This window comes from Carcharhinus amblyrhynchos, chromosome 4 (assembly GCF_965287045.1).
Source record: "Carcharhinus amblyrhynchos chromosome 4, sCarAmb.v2.hapA, whole genome shotgun sequence".
NCBI classification, from domain to species: domain Eukaryota; kingdom Metazoa; phylum Chordata; class Chondrichthyes; order Carcharhiniformes; family Carcharhinidae; genus Carcharhinus; species Carcharhinus amblyrhynchos.
Genome location: NC_137327.1, coordinates 117,526,293 through 117,551,120, shown reverse-complemented (window position 1 = coordinate 117,551,120; position 24,828 = coordinate 117,526,293). Strand labels below are relative to the sequence as shown.

The following is a 24,828-nucleotide window of genomic DNA, read 5'->3' as shown; positions in this document are numbered from 1 at the left end:
AGTAATTGCATAACCCCGACACACTACATTCATGTTATTTCAATTATGCAGAAGACTTTAGAAGAAACTCCTTTATCCAAAAAGTGATGAAAATGTGGAATTCGCTATCACAGTGAATGGTTGACGCAGCTAGTCCAGTGCATTTAAAGGGAAGCTCGACAAATTTTGAGGGAGAAAGTAATAGATAGTTACAATAACAGATTTACAAGGTGAAGGATGGGAGGGTGTTTATGTGGAGTATACACGCTAGCATGGACTAGTTTGACCCAATCGCCTGTTTCTCCGCAGTATTGGGCTAGCTTGTGTAAGGACAACAGGTTTTCTGCCTTAAAGGACATTGGTTAATCTGTTTATGGTTGTTTTTACCTACACAAACTCTTTACTTCACATACTTCTAAAACAAAAATTAAAATTTTCAAACTGTAACGATAAGATCTAAACTCAAAGTAGTCCAGAAACAAAACCACTTCACTATTGTACCATTTTGTAACCAGCAAAATGTTTTCCACATCTTCTGACTGGCTGTTAGCAAGGGGGGATACTCACAAAGATTCCACAATCAGAAAAGGGGGAGATAGAGAGAATTCATTTTTATTACAGGCAAAAGAGTGCAGAGGTCAAAAAGGAAAGACTTGCATTTATATAGCACCTTTTATGATCACTGATTGCATTAAAAGTGTGTGACAGCCAATGAAGTATTTTGGAGTGTAAATATTATTGTAATATTTGCACACAATACCTCCCACAAACAGCCGTCTAATATTAACCAGATCATCTGTTTTTGTGATGTGGATTGAGGGATAAATATTGACCAGGATCTGAGGGATAACTCTCATTCTCTCCTTAAAAATGCCATTTAATCTTTTACAATGGCCTGAGAAAGTGGATGGGGCCTCAGTTTAGTGACTCATCCAAAAGACACTTCTGGCTCCCTCACTATGGCACTGGAGTGTTAGCCTTGATTTTTGTGCTCAAGTCCTGAAGTGGGACTTCAACCGAGGACCTCTGACTCAGAGGTGAGTGTGTTAGCCTCTGAACCACCACTGACACACTAATTTAACCACACCATCTAATTGAATAGTAGAACAGACCTGGGAAATGTGGAAGTGCTGTTCTTCCCAAATCTCAATGCTATCACCTTTTCCAAAAACCTCACTTTTCCCAGCTGGAGAGGAAATCGAATACATGTTAGTGGTTTGAGGAGCCATATCTTTGGATGAATTAAAAGAAGATGGTGTGATCGCATCACACAAAGGAGTTCACCACCTCTAATTCAGCTGGAAGTTGGAGCAAAGCGGAGGTAAATGTACTGGGGTAGAAGGCAGAACGTAAACTCCATTGCATCCTCCAGGAGGTTCTTTGGGAACCTTTGGGAAGAATGTTTTAGACAGGCCCCTCATGATGTAACATCAGGAACGGAATATATAACACAGGGCTCCGGCTAAGCCTGTGATGCTGCAAGGGAGCGCCAGAGCACTTGAGAAAGAAACCTGAAGACTTCATGATATTGCAGATATAAAATGTATTGTAGAATTCCTCCGAAGTCTTTTCCAACATTAAAAAAAACAAGCAAAAATAGAGTAAACACAAAACCTGACCCAATCATCAGAAAGGCTTCTCCTATATCAATCCAGATTAAAAATGCACACATATATTCTTCATGTCACTGAGGGGAGTTAGAATGGGACATAATCTGGGGGATACATCACTAGGAGGGAGTTCTCGTAAGAAGAGGCACAATGATCCCAACCAAGGGTCTTCATCAACTGCAAAAGAAAAAATATCCTGGTCAACACAACGGTATCTCTCAATGCAGCAACAACCTTTTCAATAAAGTCACAGTCAACTAATACAGACCAATACTAAAACTCTCAACATCTCAACAAATATACTTCATCTCTTAACAAATATACTTCATCTGACAGTGCTGTCTCCTGAGAAATTCCAGTTTCTCATCACTTACGGATTGAGGGTTAGAGGTCTGACTAAATCCTATGAAAGCAAATGAAGACATATTTCTGTATGGCTCCATGTCACATTTCAGAAACATTGCAGTGTTCTACAGGCCAAGGAAATTATTTTTAAATGCAGCCATTGACATTAATTCAGCAAACACAGCAGCTGATTAGCAGCAACAGGACACAGACATGGTGATCAAGGGATATTCTCCATTAAACCACTTTTGAGTAGATCGAATAATCAAGAAAATCTTGTCTATGGCTATAACTGAGAATGCTGTCTTTCAGGGATGGCTCGCTTGGTACTGTTATCTTTGGAAAAGACTCTTTAATGGAAAAAAGGTCAATGAACTAGACAGGCAGAGTATTTTTGAGCAGATCTTTATTGACGAAATCTGTCCTTGTAGAATTTTGAGGAAAATGTCACAAACACTGAGAATCACCCCTTGTCTCAGCATTACTTGCTGTTGAGTATGTTCAGGGAAAAGACAATCTCTCAGATGCTGGACAAATAGATAAGAAGATAGTAGTGCAATTGCGATAGATACATATATCTATCGTACGTTTAAGGGGAAATTTAAAATTCAGATTTATTCTTCACGCAGTTAGTACGTCTGGCAGGAATGCAACTCAGATGCTGGGAGAGCAGGATAATTACTCACTTCAACTTACAAGTATTTATTTTCAATAGAGCTAATAGACTTTTGTTTACTTAAGTTCCCCTGGGATTGCTTATAGAATGATTGACAGGGGTATCTGGCTAATGTGCAGAGCTGGGCCTGTAACAGAGAGAAAAAAACCTTTTGCAGAAAATAGTGAGTTGAAGCTGAAGCCTGGTTGACATTAGAAGGATTTTGCAGGCCTCTGGAACACTCTCTGAAAGCAAGTAGGGCTGAGTTTGCTAGCTGTATTTATTTAAAGTGGATTTGTAACGTTGCTTGTAAAGCTGAGGGACGACCTGATTGAGATGTTCAAGATTATGAGGGACATGGACAGGATGGATAGGGAGCACAAGTTAAAAATGAGGAGTGCGAAGTTTAGAGGGGATTTGAGGGAAAACCTTTTTACTCAAAGGATGGGAGATTGGTGGAGGTGGGATGCCTCACATCTTTTAAGAAGTACCTGGATGAGTACTTGGCATGCCACAACATTCAAGGCTGTGGGCTAAGCGCTGGCAAGTGGGATTAGGTGGGCAGATCTGGGCATTTAATGCATCAGTGCAGACTCGATGGGCCAAAGGGCCTTTCCTGCAGTGTAGTATTCTGGGATTCTGTTTCCTTTCATTTTTAAATATTGTTCAACTGCTAATAGTTAAGCTGATTCATCTGTTAAGAATTATATTTCAACGGTGTTATTAAATAAAGTCTGTTTTACCTATAAAAGAACTGTTCATTGTCACTTCAGGAAAGAAAAATCCTATCCTTCCATTTAAGTTGAAACAGGAAAATAGTTGGGGTCTAGTCTAACTTCCTAATGTAAGTTGGGGTTTTGGTCCAGGACCCAAACAACCTGAACCCATTTGTGCCCTTCCCTGTAAAAACAATTAACGGAAGTTTGATGTAAGGACGAAGATATGCTTTCAGGGCGGGACTCACTGACTGATTATTTTAATGATTTGGATAGTTTTTAGTTTATATTTTAAATAAAATTATAGGGTAATTTCTCTGTGACAGGGTAATTTTCTTGTTTTTTATTATTCGTTGACATTCAATTCCTTAATATACGAGCAATGTGACCAAAATGAATTTCAATCTGAATAATAAAGTGAAATTGAAATGAAATGAAAATCAGCACATTCCCATTGAGATGATCAGCCAATGAACCATTTCATGCTGCACCCACAGACATTCCCTTCCCCCCATCCTTCCCTGACCATTTACACCCACACAGAATCATAGAGGGCAGCAAGAGGACATTCGGGCCATCATAACTGGGTCATTTCTCTGCCTGTCCTATTCACCCACTCATTTTCCACGGCCCAGCAAATTAATTCTCTTCAGATAATAATCCAGTTCCATTTCAATTCTCTCTGTCGCACTCTCAAGGCAGTGCATCTCAGATCTCAATCACTCAAGTTCTGTACTAAACAAATTATTTCAAATTTGATGGGAATAACATTGACTTTTGTCAAAAGTGTAAAACGTGGCATGGCAACAGAATGGTTCAGTCGTCCATTATAAATCTCTCCTCCGTTCTTATTTTTATAGACCACAATGGAAATGTAAGTTGGGAGAGAAACCAAAAGAGAAAATGCTGGAAAACCTAAGCAGGTCTGACAGCATCTGTAAGGGGAAAAAAGAGCTGACGTTTCAAGTCCAGACAACCCTTTGTCAAAGCTGGGAGAGATGAGAGAGTGATCTTTATTATGCTGTGTCCTTTAGGTCACCCCAAACCCTTATCTTCTCTCGGGTAAGTGATCCCAGCTTCTCCGACCTCCTCAAAATGCAGGATCTCATCACTGTGTTCAGTGAATTTGATGGTGTAAGATACCGTAAAGTGACTGAGAATAAACTTTTAAAATGATGACAGTTGTGGTTGGGACACAATCCAGTGGTCTGGATCTCACTCTTTGTTCAGTGTGAAAAAGGGAATTTTATACCAACCTGAATGCAATTGTTCCAGTTTTCTTGACTTGGTTTATTCTCGACAATCATTGTAGCAAACTTCAAAGCGCGTCCAAATGTTTGCTTCACCAAGGCGTGCTTGTATGCAAATGTTAATGCCTAATAACAAATATAACATACACAAACACAAATTAATACCAGAGCAACACTAGCAATATTTCACAAACTACATGACTAGGCTGCCCCAATCATCAAAATAGTGGTGTCTAAATTCACAGCCGGTGAAGTAATTCTAAGCACATTCATCGTGGAATTCACTACCACAGGAAGCACTCGAGGCCGAAACACTATGCTTTCAAGAAGGAGTTAGATATTGCTCTTGGGGCAAATGGAATCAAAGGATATGGGGGGCGGGGGGTGGGGGTAGTGGTGCGAAGGCAGAATCAGGCTATTGAGTTTGATGATCAGCCTTGAGTATAATAAATGGCAGAGCAGGTTCGAAGGGCCAAATGGCCTAATCCTGCTCCAATTTTCTACGTTCTTATTTCTATGATGAGAATATCACAACCAAAAGGAGATATTTATCAGATTGAACTGGTTGAAGCTCTTTTCTATCCAGTGAAGGTTGTGGGACTCTCCAACAGGCGTCCTTAAGATTATGGAAGGATTTGACAGAGTAGACATGGAGATGTTTCCTCCTACAGGCGGGACCAGAATTAGGAGACAGAATTTAAGGTAGTCACTAATAAATCCAATAGGCAACTAAAGATAAAAGGCTGTGTGTATGCAGGACATGGAGTATCTGAAGTGAATATAACAGATGCATTTAAGGGGAAGCTGGATAAGCGTATGAGGGACAAAGGAACAGAGGATCTGTTGATAGGGTGAGAGTAGGAGGCTGGTATATAATAAAAACACTGGCATAGATTAGATCTGGCAAACGGCCTGTTTCAGTGCCGTTCACTGGAGGCAACTCAATGTTTTTAGCACAATACATCAATCAATTGTGTCTGCAAAATAAATGAGCAATATTGACGTTACAGGAGACAGAATCACATGTACCAATGCACTCAGGGCAGACTGATGTATGAGAGGCTGTATATCAGGAAGATACATGAACACTTAACTAATCTCGGCAGCATGAAATCGCCTAAGGATTAAAACCAAATTGCAGTCAGAAGCTGTGTGCCTCATCCTGAGCAGTTATCCCAATTCTGCATCGATCTATCTGATGTGCAGGAAGGATTCTGACAAACAGCTTTTCATGTATTGCCAACAGAAAACACTCCTGGCACCCAAAGAGGCAATGTGTTGCCAGGGTAACCCAGCACACACATACAGAAATAATCAGAGTGTTGTGACAGGGACCCAGAATTCATTGCAGCCCAAGAAACAGCCCAAAAGCCCTTGAACAGGATTAAAGTCCTTTCTCATTAAATGTAAACAAAGTGCATGGTACTGGAAATAAAACCACAGATTCCCTATAGTGCAGGAAGAGACCATTCAGCCCATCGAGTCTGCACTGATTCTCTGAAAGAGCATCCCACAAAGGCCCTCCACTCCATCTACCCCTGTAATCCTGTGCATTTAACATGGCTAATCCCCCTTACCTACACATCTTTGGATTGTAGGAGGAAACAAGAGCACTCAGAGGAAACCATGCAGATACGGGGAGAATGTACAAACTCCCCACAGACAACCACCTAAGGCCAGAATTGAACCTGGATTCCTGCAGCAGTGCTAACCACTGTACCACCAAGAATGCTGGGGAGGACAGTTAGAATTTTCAGGATAGTGATCATGAAGAGATTTTTTGTTGGTTCAGGATAGCAAGAAATGCAGAACGAGGTGGTAAGAATGGTTTAAAGTACATATGTATCTAATAGTGGAAGAACAGACTTGAGGAACTGAAAAATCTATTCCTGATCCTAATGTTCAGTTTGAGATTGAGATTTTAAACTTGCGTGACCCTACCAATATTAAAATCAGACATTATGAGGAAGATAGATTTCACAGTGGTTTGAAATAAGCATGTGTTTGCCTAATGTTTCTACCTTACCTTACAATCTGTGAGCTCGATCCACTTCTGGACATCTTGGAAAATGTCCATCAGGCTCTTGTAGATATCGTCTGACTCATTCTCAGAGCGACAGACTTGTTTGCTTGATGCCACCTGGTCTTGTGAGTCGATCTGGAGAAGCATATCAGCCAGCGCACACCCCTTCAGACAGAGGGCATCGACCAGGGCAGACTTCTGCTTTTCCATCTCACTGAAAACAGAAAAATCAGTCCAATCTTTTTAGTACAGAGTGAATGGTTTCGAGAATCATAGAATCTCTACAGTGCCAGAGGCCATTCGGTCCATCAAATTCACACCAACCTCAATCCCACCCAGGTCCTATTGTTGTAACTGCACATATTTACCCTGCTAATCCCCTGACACTAAGGTCAATTTAGCATGACCAAGCAATTTAATCTGCACATCTCTGGAGTGTGGATGAAAACTGGAGCACCTGGAGGAAACCCACACAGACACGGGAGAATGTGTAAACTCCACACAGAATGTGACTCAAGGCCGGAATCAAATCTGGTCCCTGGTGCTGTGAGACAGCACTGCTAAGCACTGTGCCATCCTAAAGAACACTATTAACTCGGATGGATTGGGTTTTTTTTGCATCTGCTATCCTTATTCTAACCTGCACCGAGTTTCATTCACCCATCACATGTGTCTTCACTGATTTAGACCAACTCCCATTTAAAGTTTTCCGCTTCAACTGAGCTGCTCATCTGTTCTAATACCTCCTAATGTGCTTCAGAATCAAAGTTTGTCTTCACTTCACTCCTGTGAAGTGTTCTGGGATGTTTTACAATATTAAAGGTCCACATAAATGCAAGTTTTGTTACTTGCATCATAAGTTCTGACAGAACACCAAGCAGACAGTGCCTACAATAAGCGCTTATGGATATTGGTGAAGGACACTTACGATGGTATCAACCACTGGGCAAGATGATATTCGTCATAATTTCACAAGTTAATTAGGTGAACTGATTGGATTCAAAAAGCTAAGAAGTTATTATGTAGGCAGGCTTTTTACTATTGGAGTCTGGAAATGCCAGAAGTGTGTGTCAGAAATTACTATGAGACAAACTGTGGCAAATTAAATGTAATCGATGAGGTATGAAATCTTCTACTCTGGATCCCTGAAAACAAATCAAAATTATATTCTATGGAACAGAAACATGTGGATGGCTGTATATGCAAATCACTAAAACATATTCAGAAAGGATGTTAACCTTTATTTTAAGGTGGGGTTTAAATCAAAGATGCTTCAGTTGCACAAAACCTTTGGTCAGGACATGTTGGTCTTGGAGGTTTTACAGTACAGGTTTACTAGTATTATACTAGCATTAAAAGGATTAAATTGTGAGAACAGGTTTAAGGTGAGAGGGGAGAGATACAAAAGTGCCTAGAGGAACAATGTTTACACACAGAGGGTGATGAGTGTCTGGAACAAGTTGCCAGATGTAGTAGTAGAGGCGGGTACAATTTTATCTTTTAAAAAGCATTTAGACAATTACATGGGTAAGGTGGGTATCGAGGGAAAGGGGCCAAATGTGGGCAATTGAAACTAGTTTAGGGGTTTAAAAAAAGGGTGGCATGACAAGTTGGTCCGAAGGGCCTGTTTCCATGCTGTAAACCTCTATGACTCTATGGCTCTATAACTGATTGGCTTTTAGTTTGGAAAGCTCAGAAGTGATATGTATTTAAGTCGATGTATATCAATCTATATTGTACATACATCTGTGCTTGTGCATGTACACATGAACATGGAATGATGTCAGCAGCAATATTACTCTCAGTGGCTGCACAAGAGTGCTGCATGGTAATGCTTAGCCTGTGTAAAAATAGTAAGGAGTTGTTCTGCTTAGAATAATGAATGCTGCAGGTTGAGAGGGCTCCACAATGGGGAAAAAACATGACTTCTGGTAATTGCATGCATGAGATTGCAATATAAAAAATTCAGTTTGATGTGGGATATGAAGTATTTTTAAGGGGCAAATACATTTGATTGCGAACAAGGCAAATACTGTAAAAGCCAAGGGTTGGTAAAAAATTTATGGATCTATTTCCTGCCTGCGCTAATTCCCTGCAGATGTCACTGTTGCAATAATAACTAGTACACATCTGTTAGCTCAAATACATGGTGTTAGTGGCTTCTAACTTTATATGGAGTTTTAAGAACAAAAAATGAGGAGGAATAAAAACGCTGGCTGAGCGAGTAACTCTGTCAAAATGAGCCGTGGTTATTCAGAAAGAGAGCTGGATCGATTTAATTTAAATCAAGGACAAAGAAAATTACAGTTCAGGAACAGGCCCATTGGCCCTCCAAGCCTGTACTGATCATGTTGCCTGTAAATCAGTATATATTTCAAGGTAACTGGTGGAGGTTTAGACATTTACAAACATACAGGATCACCGATTGAGAGGTTATTTCAGTCTGCCATATTGGTGTGGACCACAGACGTGAGTTTAAACCACGTAAACGCTGGATTCGATAGGATGGTGGGCAGTACATCTTTCCACAGAGAGCCAGCAGATCTGGTACATGATGACTTTCAGCATCACCTTCACGCCAGAAATGGACTGGAGCGACAATTACATCATATAAAAGGTAAGTGCGTGATCAGATAATAAATAATTGGGCCACTCCATCTCTGGGACAGGTTTTGAGAATGAGGGGACCAGAGATAAATTTTACAGAGGCTTCTGCACCCGTTATTAGGTTAAGATTTCTCCTTTGTGTTTGCCCCTCTTGGGAGTCCACATGGGTAGGAGTAAGAAGTGTCCAATCACAATACTCCAGTCATCACGAGCTGAGAGGCTGGCCTAATGCTTGCCATTTTGATATGTTTGTGTTTTATTTCCTTTGACTGGGGTCTGCACACACATTCCAACTAGGTACCTTTTGATAGTTGCTGCATCTGGCCTCGGGTCGGTCTTCATCGCCAAATAGGTCACCAGGGCACTCTGATCAATGTGTGAGATAACCACGTTGGCTGCTTGAATAATTTCATCAAGTCTCTTCATCCTATCCTGAGAAAGGAGAGCAAAGCTTTACCAGCCTGAATTCAGATCACAGTGTAGCAGCCTGAAAATGTGAAAATCACAGCGTTCACAAGTATTACAGGGCCATTCGGTCCATTATGACTCCACTGGCTCTGTGAATGAGCAATTCACCCAGTGCTACTTAACTGCCTTCTCCCGCTTAACAAATCAGTTTTCAAAGGAAAATGGAATGTGCTGTAGGGGCAAGAAGAGCCACTGGATCAACTCCACTAATAGGCAGTCTTTAATAATGACATGATAGAAAACCTTTTAAGGGCAATTATGGATGGGCAATAAAGGTTGGCCTTGCTAGCGACACCCACATTCCATGAACAAAGAAATTTAATGTTAAGTAGAACAGGCTAGCATCAAAGAGGGAATGACAATTTTTGGTAGATACAGTGGAAACTCAAGGCAGGCAAGGTCATTAAAAAAGATAATGGCCCAGATCTCCTGGTCTCAGAATCGTTGGATCCTGGCAGTAAGACTGAAGTGCACATCGAGAGCCTGTGAAAGTCCTGACATGCTGACCTACAGGAGAATGACTTTGGAAATTTCAACTTCCGATAGGCAATTTTCTTGTTCCCCAGAATGTTCTCCAATCTCTCCGATTATGAGTTAAAAGTCTGAGACTTGGGACAGTTCCAATTTACTTTCCTGGATAGCTACCCAGGAAATATTAGACAAATTAAAACCTTAATTTAACTCCTGGATCACTGCAGAACTGTTCCCTTTAATCATTCGCACTCCTCCTCCCTGGCAATCAAAAAGTACACCGCAGAAACAGACCCTTTGGCCCTCCAGGTGCCTATCATGATGCCTGCGTAAAGTAAAACCATATGCACTTACGGAGTCTGTATTCTTCCATTCCAATCCTATTCATGTACTCATCTAGATGCCCCTTAAATGTTGTTATTGTACCTGCTTCCACCACCTACCCGGGCAGCGCATTCCAGAGATTCACCACCTTCTGTGTAAAAAACGTGCCTCACACATGTCTAAATTTTTCCCTATGTACCTTAAATCTATGTCCCCTCATACTTGACTTTTCTACCCTAGGAAAGAGCATCTGACTATCCACTGGCCATATTACTGAATCTTGTAAACCTCTGTCAGATCGCCCCTCAACCTCTGTCATTCCAGTGGGAACAAACCAAGTTTACTCAAGCTCTCCTACATAACTAATGCCCGCTATACTAGGTGACATTCTGGTAAACCTCTTTTGTACCCTCTCCAAAACATCCACATCCTTCTGATAGTGTGGCGACCAGAACTGTACACAAAATTCCAAATATGGCCTAAGGTTCTATGCAGCTGCCAATTTTTATACTCAATGTGCTGACCGATGAAGGTAAGCATGCCATATGCCTTCTTGACTACTTTATCCACCTGCATTGCCACTTTGTGATTGGTGGACATGTATGCCCAGATCACTCTGCCTCTCAATATTACTCAGAGTTCTACCATTTACTGTATAATTCCTACAAGCATTGGACCTTCCAAAATGCATTACCTCACATTTGTCCAGATTAAACTCCATTTGCCATTTCTCCGCCCAAGTCTCCAACTGATCTATACCTTGACGTATCCTCTGACAATCCTCTTCACTATCCACAGCTCCACCAATTTTTGTGTCGTCAGCTACATTTTCCTCCAAATCATTTATATTTACTAAGAACAACAGAGATCCCAGAACTGATCCCTGTGGAACACTGCTAGTCACAGCCTTTCGCTCAGAAAAGCACCCCTCTACTGTTACCCTCTGTCTCCTACGCTCAAGACAGTTCTGTATCCATCTTGCCAGCTCTCCTCTGATCCTGTGTGACTTCACCTTTCATACCAATCTATCATGTGGTACCTTGTGAAAGGCTTTACTGAAGACCATGTATATAACATCCACTGTCTTTTCCTCATCAATCATCTTCGTCACAGCCTTGAAAAACTCGACCAAGTTAGTGAGGCATGACCTCTCCTTGCCACCTCACTCATTTTACCCACTCACTCATTCACTGACATCCATTTAAATTTACCATACAGCAGGCAGTGTCATTAAAAAGGGATGTGTATTCTGTACACACCCCCACCGCCCCCCCGCCCAAACCAACTCTGCAGTGCTATTACAGAGCTCTCAGGCATACTGAGCTTTGTATTTCTGGAAAAAACAGAGCTGACAAGGATCTAGAAGGAATGCAGAGTAGCAGTTAATTGTGAGAATGATAAAGGAAGGTGTAAGATATGTCCAAGTGGTATATGTCTTGGAGGAAAACGTGGAAGTGATGTTGTTTCCATGCACTTCTAGGCAGTCGAAAAGGTTCTGTTTTGTCTGCATCATCTTAAACATATCCTGGGCTGCAGCTGCTTGAAGTGAACAGGTAAGGGGCGTGAAGCAATTAAGGAGCTCAGGAAAACAACATTAAGTACAAGGCAAAACCCACCTTCTCTGAATTGAGGCTGGAGAGATGAGCGATATGTAGAGGCAAATGTTTAGGGTACGATGATACCAATTCCTCATGTAGATCCAATCTGTAAGAGGAGAAAGTGTTCACAGTTGACCAGGACATAAATGAATTGGTTTGAAAACAGGGTTAACCCAAAGTAGAACTGAGCATCGTTGAGAGGCTGACAACTTTGGGTCAAATAATTGAGTGTGTGTGTGGGAAGGCCATAGGCTCTTCAGAAAAGGGGAAATGTGAAAGAAAAATAAATGTCTGGGTGGTTATCAGGTCAGGCATCATCTGTGGAGATAGAAGCAAAGTCAAAGTTTCCAGTCAAGGACTTTTCCTCAGATTTCCAGAGATGAAGAATGATCACTGACCTGAAGCATTCACTCTGCCTCCCTCTCCATATAAACTGCCAGACCCTCTGACAAACAATCAAATTATTTCGAACAAGTGCCAAGGTTATGAATACATTCAGATATTTATGGCAATCTTGTACAGAAAATAAAAGCCAGGTCTGAGCTTTTGAAAAGGAACTTCTTTCCTTCCACCATTTGTTGCCCATCCCTAATTGCCCTTGAGGGGCTTGCTAGGCCTTTTCAGAGGACAGTTAAGAATCAACTGCATTGCTCTGGATCTGGAGTCACATGTAGACCAGACCAGGTAAGGACAGCAGATTTCCTTCCCCAAAGGACATTAGTGAACCAGATGGGTTTTACAACAATTGACAATGGTTTCATGATCATCAGTAGATTTTTACTGAATTGAAATTCCATCATTTGTCGTGCTGGGATTCGAACCTGGGTCTCTTGATTAGCCTGGATGTTTGGATGATAGTCCAGTGATAATATTACTGTACCACCTTTTCCACAAACAAACTGGAGTGCTGACTTTCAATGAGATACGGAAATATGATCCAATTCTAGCTCATTGCAAAGAGCTGCAGAGAGCTGGTTTGCATTTCAGAATAGCTGACCAGCCAAATACAGGCCGTGCCTCTGTGTGCCTTCTTGAATTTGGAAAACTGTACCTCCGCCCCCGTCACCCTTCAGACCTACAAGTCAAGTGTTCTTATACGGGGAAGGTTATTGCAGTTGTGAGCTGGTGTTGAGATCCCTCGTGCTGTGCATTAGTATCTCAGCTAGCATCTGTTCCTAACGAATTGGCTGAATGTGAGTTACATACTTGGGCATCCATTGTATTTTGAGATCTCTTATAGCCTCCTCGAACAACTCGGTCACTTCCTTCTCCTCCTTTTCTGTGCTGGACTTTTCTTTGTTTCTGTCTTTTGTCTTGACAGGAGGTGAAATCAGATGGTAGTACACAGTGTGCACATCCTGAAAATAATAAATAATAATTACTCATGGTCTCGGGGGAATTGATTGATCACTTTTGCCACGGCAAGTCTGCCAGTAATATAATTATCATAATTACAGAAAATACTGAGATCAGGCAACATCTGTGCAGAGATAAGCATTTGATGTTTTAGGTCGATGACCTCTGCTACAACTTGAATTTGAATTATTCAAGCCTGTTTCTCTCTCCACAGATGCTATCTGATCTCAAACAAAATAGAAAGAGGATATTCAGCCCATCTACCTTGATTCAGTAAGATCATGGCAAATCTGGTTATGGCTTTATGGGGGTGAAGTAGAAAGGGTGGAGAGCTTCAAGTTTTTAGGCGTCCAGCTCACCAACAACCTGTCCTGGTTCCCCCCTCCCGACACTATAGTTAAGAAAGCCCACCAACTCTCTCAGATTAGGAAAATTTGGCATGTCAGCTCCGACTCTCACCAACTTTTACAGATGCATTGATAGCATTCTTTCTGGTTGTATCACAACTTGGTTTGGCTCCTGCTCTGCCCAAGACTGCATGGAACTACAAAAGGTTGTGAATGTAACTCAATCCATCACGCAAACCAGCCTCCCATTCATTGACTCTGTCTACAGTTTCTGCTGCCACAGCAAAGCAGCCAGCAGAATTAGGGACCCTACACACCCCAGACAAATAAAAATAAAACTTTGGGGTCACATACCAACAAACTCAAGAACAGCTTCTTCCCTGTTGCCATCAGACTTCTGAATGGGCTTACCTTGCATTAAGTTGATCTTTCTCTACACCCTAGCTATGACTGTAACACTACATTCTGCTCTCTCTCGTTTCCTTCTCTATGAACGGTATGCTTTGCCTGTATCGTGCGCAAGAAATAATATTTTTCACTGTATGCTAATATATGTGACAACAACAAATCAGATCAAATACTTCCACTTTCCTGCCAGATACTAGGTATTTGAAACATTTACTGTTTATATATGCCAACTTCCAAGGAGCTGCAATATTTTTGCTTTTGTTTGAAGGTGTCAGCCATGGCTCAGTGGGTTGAGCTTCCATCAGAGCCAAAAGCTTCTGTGTCAAAGTTGCACTCTGGACAAGAGCAGCTCTCCTAGTGCTGAGTTCCCAGTGTGGGGCGATTGTCAGGAATTCAATTCTAGATGGCAGGTGGGTCCAAAGTGACTCCCAGTGACCTTTTCACTTTTTTTTAACTAATTTTTGGGATATGGGCATTGACGTCTAGCCAGCACTTATTGCCCATCCTTAGTTGCCCTTGGCTACGTCATTTCAGGGAGATGCTGAGAGCCAAACACAATGCTGTGACTGCAGTCACATGCAGGCCAGACCAGGTAAGGACTATAACCAGAAGAGAAAGTGCTGGAAAATCTCAGCAGGTCTTGCAGCAGCTGTAAGGAGAGACAAGAGCTGATCTTCCATGTGCAGATGACTCTTTGTCAAAGCTAAAGAGCATAGAAAGTGGGAGATATTTATACTGCAGAGTGAGGGAATGGAATATGAGTCATAGCCACAAAAACAAGGGGAAAGACTGCTAATGGCTGTCCTTAGACAGAATAAATGATGTGAATGGCCAAACGGCAAAGAAGCTGAACTGGGGTGATGGATGAGTGGGAAAGAGATGAAAAGGGGGAAACGGATGTAGAGGGAAAGGAAAGGTAAGACAAGGGGGGATAAAATAGGGGGTAAGAAAAGTAAAAGAGACAATGAAGAAGTCCTTTCTGCCCTTCGCTTCCTCAGGTCCAATCCTGACTTTGTCATCAAACCAGCTGACAAAGGGGGTGCTGTTGTTGTCTGGTGTACTGACCTCTACCTCGCAGAGGCTGAGCGACAACTGTCAGATACTTCGTCCTACTTCTCCCTGAACCTTGACCACACCACTGAACATCAAGCCATTATTTCCAACACCGTTACCAACCTCATTTCCTCCAGATGCTTCCCCCCACCCCCCACAGCTTCCAACCATGGACAGCCTGCTTCTACCTACTTCCCAAAATCCACAAAAAGGACTGTCCTGGTATGCCCGTTGTGTCAGCATACTCCTGCCCCACTGAATTTATTTCCTCTTATCTTGACTCCATCCTCACTCCTCTTGTCCATTCCCTTCCCATCTGCATCCGGGATTCCTCTGATGTCCTGTGTCATATTGACAGCTTCCAGTTCAGAGGCCCTAACCACCTCCTATTCACCTTGGATGTGCAATCTTTTTACAACTCCATCCCACACCAGGATATCCTGCGAGCTCTTTGCTTCTTTCTTGAAAAGATCCTGAACAACTCCCATCCACCACTACTCTCCTCCGCCTGGCTAAACTTGTTCTATCTTTCAATAACTTCTCCTTTAACTCATCCCACTTTCTCCAAATCAAAGGCGATGGGTACCCACATGGGTTAAAGCTATGCTCGTCTTTTCATGGGCTATGTGGAACGTTTCTTGTTCCAGGCCTACCCAGGTCCCCTCCCACAACTCCTTTACTGGTACATCAATGACTATTTTGGTGCCACTTCATGCTCTTATCCCGACCTGGAAAATGAATCAACTTTGCTTCCAGTTTCCAACCCTCCATCGCCTTCGCCTTCACCTGGTCCATCTCAGATACGTCCCTTTCTTGATCTTTCGGTCTCCATTCTGGCAATAGACTATCTATCAATATCCAGTACAAGCTTACTGACTCCCACAGCTATCTGAGCTATAGCTCTTCACACTCTACATTCTGTAAGGACTCCATCCCTTTCTCTCAGCTCCTTTGCCTCCATCGCATTGGTTCCAATGATGTCACTTTTGAAGTGGTGCTTCTAATATGTGCTCCTTCTTCCTCAACCATGGATTCCCATGTACAGTTGTCAACAGGGCCCTCAACAACGTGCGGTCCATCTCCTGTGCCACAACCCTCATCCCTTTCTCTCCCTCCCAAAACAAGGATACTACGATGTACCAGTAAAGGAGTAGTTCTCACATTTCACCCCACCAGCCTCTGAATACAAAGCATAATCTTCCGCCATTTTCGCCAACTCCAGCATGATGCCACCACCAAACACATCTTCCCTTCACTCCCTCTGACAGTATTCTGCAGAGGCCGTTACCTCAGGGATAACCTGGTCCACTCCTCCACTATACCCAAAAGTATCCCAGCCCTCCCCCCTCCCCTAACCTAAAAAAAAAAGAGAGAGAGAGAGGGGCTCTGTCTGAGAGCTGGTAAGACTGCTTTTGTATTTGTGTGTGCTGTAAGTGCTTTGGCTCACGGGGCCAAAGAGATAAGGTAAGTTGTAAGTTTTTTTTTCCTTTTTTCCTTTGGGTTGCTATAAGGGGTAAATATGAGTGTGAGACCTGTATGTTGTTGCCAATGCAACATGTGGGAGGTCTTGGAGGCTCCTGGCCTGCCAGACATCCACACCTGTGCTCGGTGTGTGGAGTTGCAGGCCCTACGAAACCAGGTTAAGGAGCTGCAAATGCAGCTCGAGGACCTTCGGCTAGTTAGGGAGAGTGAGGACGTTATAGAAAGGAGCTACCAGCAGGTAGTCACACCAGGGCAACGGGATGAGGGCACTTGGGTTACCATTAGGAAGGGGAAAACACGGGTGATGGGGAGCACTCCGGTGGATGTCCCCCTTCAAAATAAGTACTCCGGCCTGAGTACTACTGGGGGGGACAGCTCATCTGAGGGAGGAAGCGATGGCCAGCTCTCTGGAGCTGAGCCAGTGAGCCAAAAAATCAAAAAGGGAAGCAGAAAGGTAGTATTAATAGGGGACTCCACAGTGAGGGGCGCAGACAGGCGTTTTTGTGGACGTAGAAGGGAGTCGCGGATGGTGGTTTGTCTCCCTGGGGCTGGGATCCAGGATGTCTCTGGGCGGGTCCCAGACATCCTGAAAGGGGAGGGTGAGGAACCGGAGGTAGTAGTACATATAGGTACTACTGATGTAGGTAAGAAGAGGGAGGCACTTGTGAAAAAGGACTATAGGGAACTGGGTAGGCAGCTGAGGAAGAGAAAAGCGAAGGTAGTAATCTCAGGATTGCTGCCTGTGCCAAGGGAGAATGAGGGAAGAAATGAAATGAGGTGGAGGGTGAATGCGTGGCTGAGGGACTGGTGTAGAGGGCAGGGATTTCGGTTCCTAGATCACTGGGACCTCTTTAGGGGTAGGTGGGACCTCTATAGTAGGGACGGGTGGCACTTAAATACCAGGGGGACTAGTATCTTGGCGGGAAGACTGGCTAAGGCTACCGGGGGGACTTTAAACTAGAAAGGATGGGGGGAGGGAACTGTGTTGGGGAAACTGGGACGGAGGAGGTTCGCTCCCAGGTAGGGGAGGACCGCAGGCAGTATGCGAGGGAGGTTAGACAGGTGGTGGAGATGGGAAATGCCCAGACTGAGGGGCTGAAGTGTATATATTTTAATGCAAGGAGTATAGTGAATAAGGTAGATGAGCTTAGGGCGTGGATAGCTGTTTGGGATTGTGATGTGGTGGCCATTACGGAGACTTGGATGTCTCAGGGACAGGACTGGGTACTTCAGGTGCCAGGCTTCAGGTGCTTCAGGAAGGACAGGGAGGGTGGCAGAAGGGGTGGTGGCGTGGCACTGTTGATCAGGGATAGTGTCATGGCTACAGAGAAAGAGGATGTCGTGGAGGGATTGTCTACAGAATCTCTGTGGGTGGAAGTTAGGAACAGCAAAGGGTCAAAAACTTTGCTGGGTGTAATCTATAGGCCGCCCAATAGTGACAGGGAAGTTGAAGTGCAAATAGGGAAACAGATTCTGGAGAGATGTTTTAATAACAGAGTTGTCGTGATGGGAGACTTCAATTTCCCAAACATCGACTGGAATATCCCTAGGGTAAGGGGTATAGATGGGGAGGAGTTTGTTAGGTGTGTTCAGGAGGGTTTCCTGACGCAGTATGTGGACAAGCCTACGAGGGGAGAGGCTGTACTTGACCTGGTACTGGCGAATGAACCAGGGCAGGTGATGGATCTTTCGGTAGGAGAGCATCTTGGATATGGTGACCATAATTCTATCTCCTTCACAATTGCGTTGGAACGAGATAGGATCAGGCAGGCTAGGAAGGTGTTTGTCTGGGGTAAGGGGAGATACGAAGAAGTCAGGAAGTTACTTGGACAAATAAACTGGAAGGAGGCGTTCTTAGGGAAAAGTACCGAAGGAAGGTGGCAGATATTCAAGGAATGTGTGTCTGGAGCTCTGAATGACAACGTTCCGATGAGACGAGGGGGTTTTGGTGGGTCGAGGGAACCGTGGTGCACAAAGGATGTGTTGAACCTAGTCAGGAAGAAAAGGAAGGTGTACAAGAGGTTCAGGGAATTAGGAGATGTTAAAGATCTTGAGGAGTATAAGGACTGTAGGAGGGAACTTAAAAGGGAAATTAGGAGAGCCAGAAGGGGTCATGAGAAGACCTTGGCGAGTAAGATTAAGGAGAATCCCAAGGCCTTCTATAAATATGTGAAAGGTAAAAGGATAAGAAGAGAAGGGATAGGACCGATAAAAGGTGAGGGGGGAAAGGTTTGTGTGGAACCAGAAGAAATGGCGGAGGTGCTTAACGAGTACTTCGCCTCAGTATTCACGGTGGAAGCCGATCTGGGAGATTTTGTTATGGATTTGCAGCAGATGGAAAGGATTGAGTACGTGAATATTAAGGAGGAGGATGTGTTGGAACTTTTGAATTCTATCAAGGTAGATAAGTCGCCGGGACCAGATGGGATGTACCCCAGGATACTGTGGGAGGCGAGGGAAGAGATTGCAGAGCCCCTGGCGATGATCTTTGCGTCGTCAATGGAGACGGGAGAGGTTCCAGAGGATTGCGGATGTAGTTCCTATTTTTAAGAAAGGGAACAGAGATAGCCCGGGAAATTACCGACCGGTGAGTCTGACCTCAGTGGTTGGTAAGCTGATGGAGAGGCTTCTGAGGGACAAGATTTACGAACATTTGGAGAGGTTTGACATGATCAGGAATAGTCAGCATGGATTTGTCAAGGGCAGGTCGTGCCTTACAAGCCTAGTTGAGTTCTTCGATAATGTGACTGAACACATTGACGAAGGAAGTGCCGTGGACGTAGTGTACATGGACTTCAGCAAGGCGTTTGATAAGGTCCCCCATGCAAGACTTCTTGAGAAGGTGAGAGGGCATGGGATCCAAGGGCCTTTGGCCTTGTGGATCCAGAACTGGCTTGCCTGCAGAAGGCAGAGAGTGGTTGTGGATGGGGCTTTTTCTGAATGGAGGTCAGTCACCAGCGGAGTGCCTCAAGGATCTGTTCTGGGACCCTTGTTGTTTGTCATTTTCATAAATGACCTGGATGAGGAAGTGGAGGGATGGGTAAGTAAGTTCGCTGATGACACGAAGGTCGGTGGTGTTGTGGATGATCTGGAAGGATGGCAAAAGTTGCAGCAGGACATAGATAGGATGCAGGACTGGGCGGAGAAGTGGCAGATGGACTTCAACGCGGATAAATGTGTTGTCGTCCATTTTGGCAGAACCAACGGGATGAACGAGTACACTATTAAGGGCAGAAGTCTGAGTAGTGTTGAGGAGCAGAAGGATCTTGGGGTCCGGGTCCACAGGACTCTTAAATCGGCCTCGCAGGTGGAGGAGGTGGTCAAGAAGGCGTATGGTGTACTGGCCTTCATTAATCGAGGGATTGAGTTTAGGAGTCGGGAGGTAATGCTGGAACTTTATAAGACCCTTGTCAGGCCTCATTTGGAGTATTGTGCGCAGTTCTGGTCGCCTCACTATAGGAAAGATGTAGAAGCTATTGAAAGGGTGCAGAGGAGATTTACAAGGATGTTGCCTGGACTGGGAGGCATGCCTTATGAAGTTAGGTTGAGGGAGCTGGGACTCTTTTCCCTGGAGAGACGAAGGTTGAGAGGCGACCTGATAGAAGTTTACAAAATGTTGAGAGGAATAGATAGGGTGGACTCTCAGAGGCTATTTCCCCGGTTTGAAATGGTCGCTACGAGAGGACACAGGTTTAAGGTGCGGGGAGGGAGGTTCAGAAGTGATGTTAGGGGTAAGTTTTTCACTCAGAGGGTGGTGAGTGAATGGAATCGGCTGCCGTCAGTGGTGGTGGAGGCGAACTCGCTGGGGTCTTTTAAAAGACTTCTGGATGAGTATATGGGGTTTAATGAGATTGAGGGTTATAGATAGGTCTGTAGGTTGGTAGGTGATGTGGTCGGCGCAACTTGTGGGCCGAAGGGCCTGTTTGTGCTGTAGTGTTCTATGTTCTATGTTCTATCTCCCGTAATGCATGGCACTTTCCCATGCAATTGCAGGTGTAACATCTTCTCCTACCTCTTTCACGCTTACCATCCAAGTTCCAAAACATTCATTCCAGGGTGAACAGTGTTTCACTTGCACCTCTTTCAATTTGGTGCATTGCATTTGATGCTCCCAAAGTGGTCTCCTCTATACTGGACAGACCAAACATAAACTGGATGATCGCTTTGCTGTGAGCACCTTTGTGCACAATCAGGACCCTGACCTTCTGGTTGCTTGCTTTAACACACAATTCTGCTCCCATGTCCACATGTCTGTCCTTTGGCCTGTTGCGGTGTTCCAGTGAAGCTCAACACAAACTGGAGAACAGCATCTTATCTTCTGGCTGAGCCCTTTACAGCCTTCTGGTCTCAACAATGAATTCAACAACTTCAGATGATTCGCTCTACCCCACCTCGACCCTTTTGTTTTCACTTTATTTAATTTTTAACTGTTTGCTACCTTTTACTTCTTTATTGTCTCTCTTTTCATTTTTGTTCCCCTCCCACTCTTTCCCTATATATTATCCCTCTTTCCTTACTTTTCCTCTCCCTCTGCATTCCCTTTCCCCCATTTTACATCTCTCCCACTCACCCTCCCCCCTTCATCTGTCAGTTTACCCTCTGATTTCAGCTTCTCTGCCATTTGGCCATTCACATCTTCTACTCTCTCTAAGGACAGCCATTAGCAGTCTTTCCCCTTGTTTTGTGGCTATGACTCATCTTTCATTCCCTCATCCTGCGGTATAAATATCTCCCATTTTCTCTGTCTTTTAGCTTTGGCAAAGGGTCATCTGGACTTGAAACGTCTGCTTTTTTCTCTCTTTACTGATGCTGTCAGACCTACTGAGATTTTTCAGCATTTTCACATTTGGTTTCAGATACCAGCATCCACAGTAATTTGCTTTTATCCAGGTAAGGACGGCAGGTTTCCTTCCCTAAAGGATTTAGTGAATCAGATGGACTTTTCCAACAGTTGGTAATGGGCGTCAACAGATTCAAGTTCCACCATCTGCCATGATGGGATTTGAACCCAGGTCCCCAGAACATTAACTGAGTTTCTGGATTAATAGTCCAGCGATAATACCACTAGGACATCACCTCCCCGATGCATGCTTTGCCAAGCTTTGCATTGGGAGTATTTATTTATATAAATAATTTTTTTTGAAATTTAGGATACAAATGGAGAACTGAGGGTGGTGGGGTGCGAAGGGAGGGAGGAAAGTGGAGAATGAGGTCCATAGAATACCTTGCAATTTTACAGCACTGCCTCAAACCCCCAGAACAGTGCAAAGTCCATCAAACCGAATGATTAAGCTTTCTGCCAAACCTGTTATCTGACACCAAGAACATAAGAACATAAGAAATAGGAGCAGGAGTAGGCCATCTAGCCCTTCGAGCCTGCCCCGCCATTCAATAAGATCATGGCTGATCTGTCGTGGCTCAGTTCCACTTTCCCGCCCTCTCCCCATAACCCTTAATCCCCTCTCTTATCAAGAACCCATCAACCCGTTTCTTAAAAATATTTAGCGAGGCAGCCTCCACCACTTCAACGGGCAGAGAATTCCAGAGATTCACCACCCTTTGAGTGAAGAAGTTCCTCCTCAACTCCGTTCTAAACCGCCTCCCCTTTATCTTGAGGCTGTGCCCCCTAGTCCTACTGTCTTTTTTGAGCGGGAAGAGTCTCTCCACCTCTATCCTATCCATCCCATTCATCATCTTATACGTCTCAATGAGATCTCCCCTCATTCTTCTAAACTCTAACGAGTACAAGCCTAGTTTATTCAGCCTCTCCTCATAGCTCAATCCCCTCAACTCCGGTATCAGCCTAGTAAACCTCCTCTGCACTCCCTCCAGGGCCAAAATATCCTTGCGCAGGTGCGGCGCCCAAAACTGCACACAGTACTCCAGCTGCGGCCTCACCAATGCCCTATACAGCTGCAGCAAGACCTCCCTACTTTTACATTCAATCCCCCTCGCTATGAAGGCCAGCATCCCATTCGCCTTCCTGACCACCTGCTGCACCTGCAAGCTGGGTTTTTGCGACTCATGCACAAGGACCCCGAGGTCCCTCTGCACCGTCGCCTGCTGCAGTTTTTCGCCATGTAAGTAATAGTCCTTCCTACCATTCTTCCTACCAAAGTGGACCACCTCACACTTGCCAACATTAAATTCCATTTGCCATTTCCTGGCCCATTCGCCCAGCCTATCTAGATCCTTCTGCAGACTTTCCACACCCTCCGCACAATTTGCCAACTATCACATACTAACAGATCACTAACTGTGCAGGCTCTACATTACTGTGGCCCTCACATTGCAAGCTGATAAATGTTGTTGGTTGCCTGTGCCCAAGCTCTGGAATTCCCTTTGTAAACCTCATGATCTCTCTCTGCTCCTTTCAGATTTTTCCTAAACGTTACTCTTTTCCTCTGTTCTAGAAGGCCAGAAATTCCATGGACAGGTAATCACAGTTGGACTGCTGCTCCAGTCCTTTTTCACTTACCTTAGTGTGGAGCTGCATATTTCTCATCCAACATTGTGACACCGGCCTGCACAGGAGCAAGTCCGGACACCATCCAGTGCAGCTCAGCAGTGTCAGGGTAAGTGAAGCCACTTTACAGCACTAGCCGTGTCCAAAGCTTCCAGCCTCACCAAGAAACCAGGGAAAAGTCAGCTAAGTAGGTGAGAGGTTTCTGGGTAGGTAGTTGAGATATTGGGGCAAAGTCGTCATCGGGGAAGGCGGGGGAGAAGGCTTGTCAGTGGTTGGGGGCGGGGGGGCTTGTCAGTGGCGGTGGGGTGATGCTCGACAGTGAGGGATGGGTGGTTAGGAGGGGGAAAAGTCAGGGGGAGGGAGGGCAGGTGAGGGGGTGGGAGGGCATGTGGAAGGGGAGGGGGTTTGGGGGAGAAGGGCTGGCAGAAGGGGGGAGGAGGGTTGGCGGGAGGGGGGTGGGGGGTCAAGGGAAGCGGGGTCAGGGGAGGAGGGTCGGTGGGAGGGGGGTCAGGGGGTCATGAGGAGGGGGTTCGGGAAGGGGAATTGAGGGAAGGCAGGTGGAGGGGGAGGGTGGTTGGGCAGGAGTGTGGTGGGGGGAGGGTAGTTGGGGGAGGGTAGTCGGTGGGTGGGAGGGAGGCAGTACTGGGGGTGAGGCAGTGTGGAGTGTTGTCTCAGGATGGTGAGGGTAGTGGGAAATGGCGAGGGGTGTGGGGATTAATTGGGATGGTGTGGAGGGGCAGTCAGGGGTGGGATTCAGCACCATAATTACACAGGAGTTCAAAGTGTGTTCCACCTTTCTAACCTTTCTTGGGTAATTATTCACCTAAGAGATTCAGACCATCTGTAGTCTCCAATTTAAATCAGAGTTTCAGTTACAGGTACAGGATAATTGCCCACAGAAGTTTAACTTTCCAAGCATTTGCCCTGCAGCTCTTGCATGGAGACTTCTGGGGTACTTTCTGGGTATGACCCCTGAAGAATAGGATTTCTGCTTCTGTGTCTCTTCTGATAACCCACCTGTGAAGTGTCTTGGGACGTTTTACTACATTTAAAGGTGCTATATAAATGTCACCAGGTGCCAACAGAGCAGAAACATTCATTTTGATTCTCTTTCCACAGATGCTGCCAGACCTGCTGAATGTTTCCACATTTCCAGCAGTATTTTGCTTTTATATTAGAGGAATACCACCCCTGTTTCTCAGTGAAGTCCTCCTTCACCTCAGCAAGCTATTGAAACGAGCAAAGGCTTGACGCGGGTTTCCAGGTGCAGACAGTATGGTTGGGTAATCACTCAGTGAACAGAACCGTGAAGTTTACTTCCTAATGGAGCAACCACCTGCAGCCATGAAACCTTTAACCAGCCAGAATGAATCATAAACACAAACAGAATACAATCAGAATTCAACATCTGTGTCTACAAAAGCCATTTGCACAGTTTAGTTTGTCGAATGATTCTGGGGAGGTTCCATTATATCACAAATAGGTTTGTTCAGTGCAAACAGCTCTTCACCCCCTTCAAGGGACAGTCTCCAATCCAGTTTGCCATCTGAGTTATAGCAGCACAGGGACAGATAATCTAAAGTAGGTCTGTTATTGACCCTGGCTATGTTGGCACAAGTGGTTAACACTGCAACCTCTCAGCGCCAGAGACCTCGGTTCGATTCCCAGTT

At 44.5% G+C, this 24,828-nt stretch overlaps 1 protein-coding gene across 1 annotated transcript in view; it reads right to left on the bottom strand.

The window, feature by feature from the left end:
* Positions 1-1,502: 1,502 nt before the first annotated feature.
* LOC145342316 (tripeptidyl-peptidase 2-like) overlaps positions 1,503-24,828 on the bottom strand; it is a 114,137-nt gene continuing 90,811 nt past the window's right edge. The window contains exons 24-29 of the mRNA XM_080187795.1: positions 13,253-13,404; positions 12,065-12,152; positions 9,487-9,617; positions 6,582-6,792; positions 4,562-4,681; positions 1,503-1,766 (exon numbers count right to left, since the gene is read on the bottom strand). Coding sequence (XP_080043921.1) covers positions 1,677-1,766; positions 4,562-4,681; positions 6,582-6,792; positions 9,487-9,617; positions 12,065-12,152; positions 13,253-13,404 — 792 coding nt within the window. The 3' untranslated portion in view covers positions 1,503-1,676. The remainder of the gene's footprint in view (positions 1,767-4,561; positions 4,682-6,581; positions 6,793-9,486; positions 9,618-12,064; positions 12,153-13,252; positions 13,405-24,828) is intronic.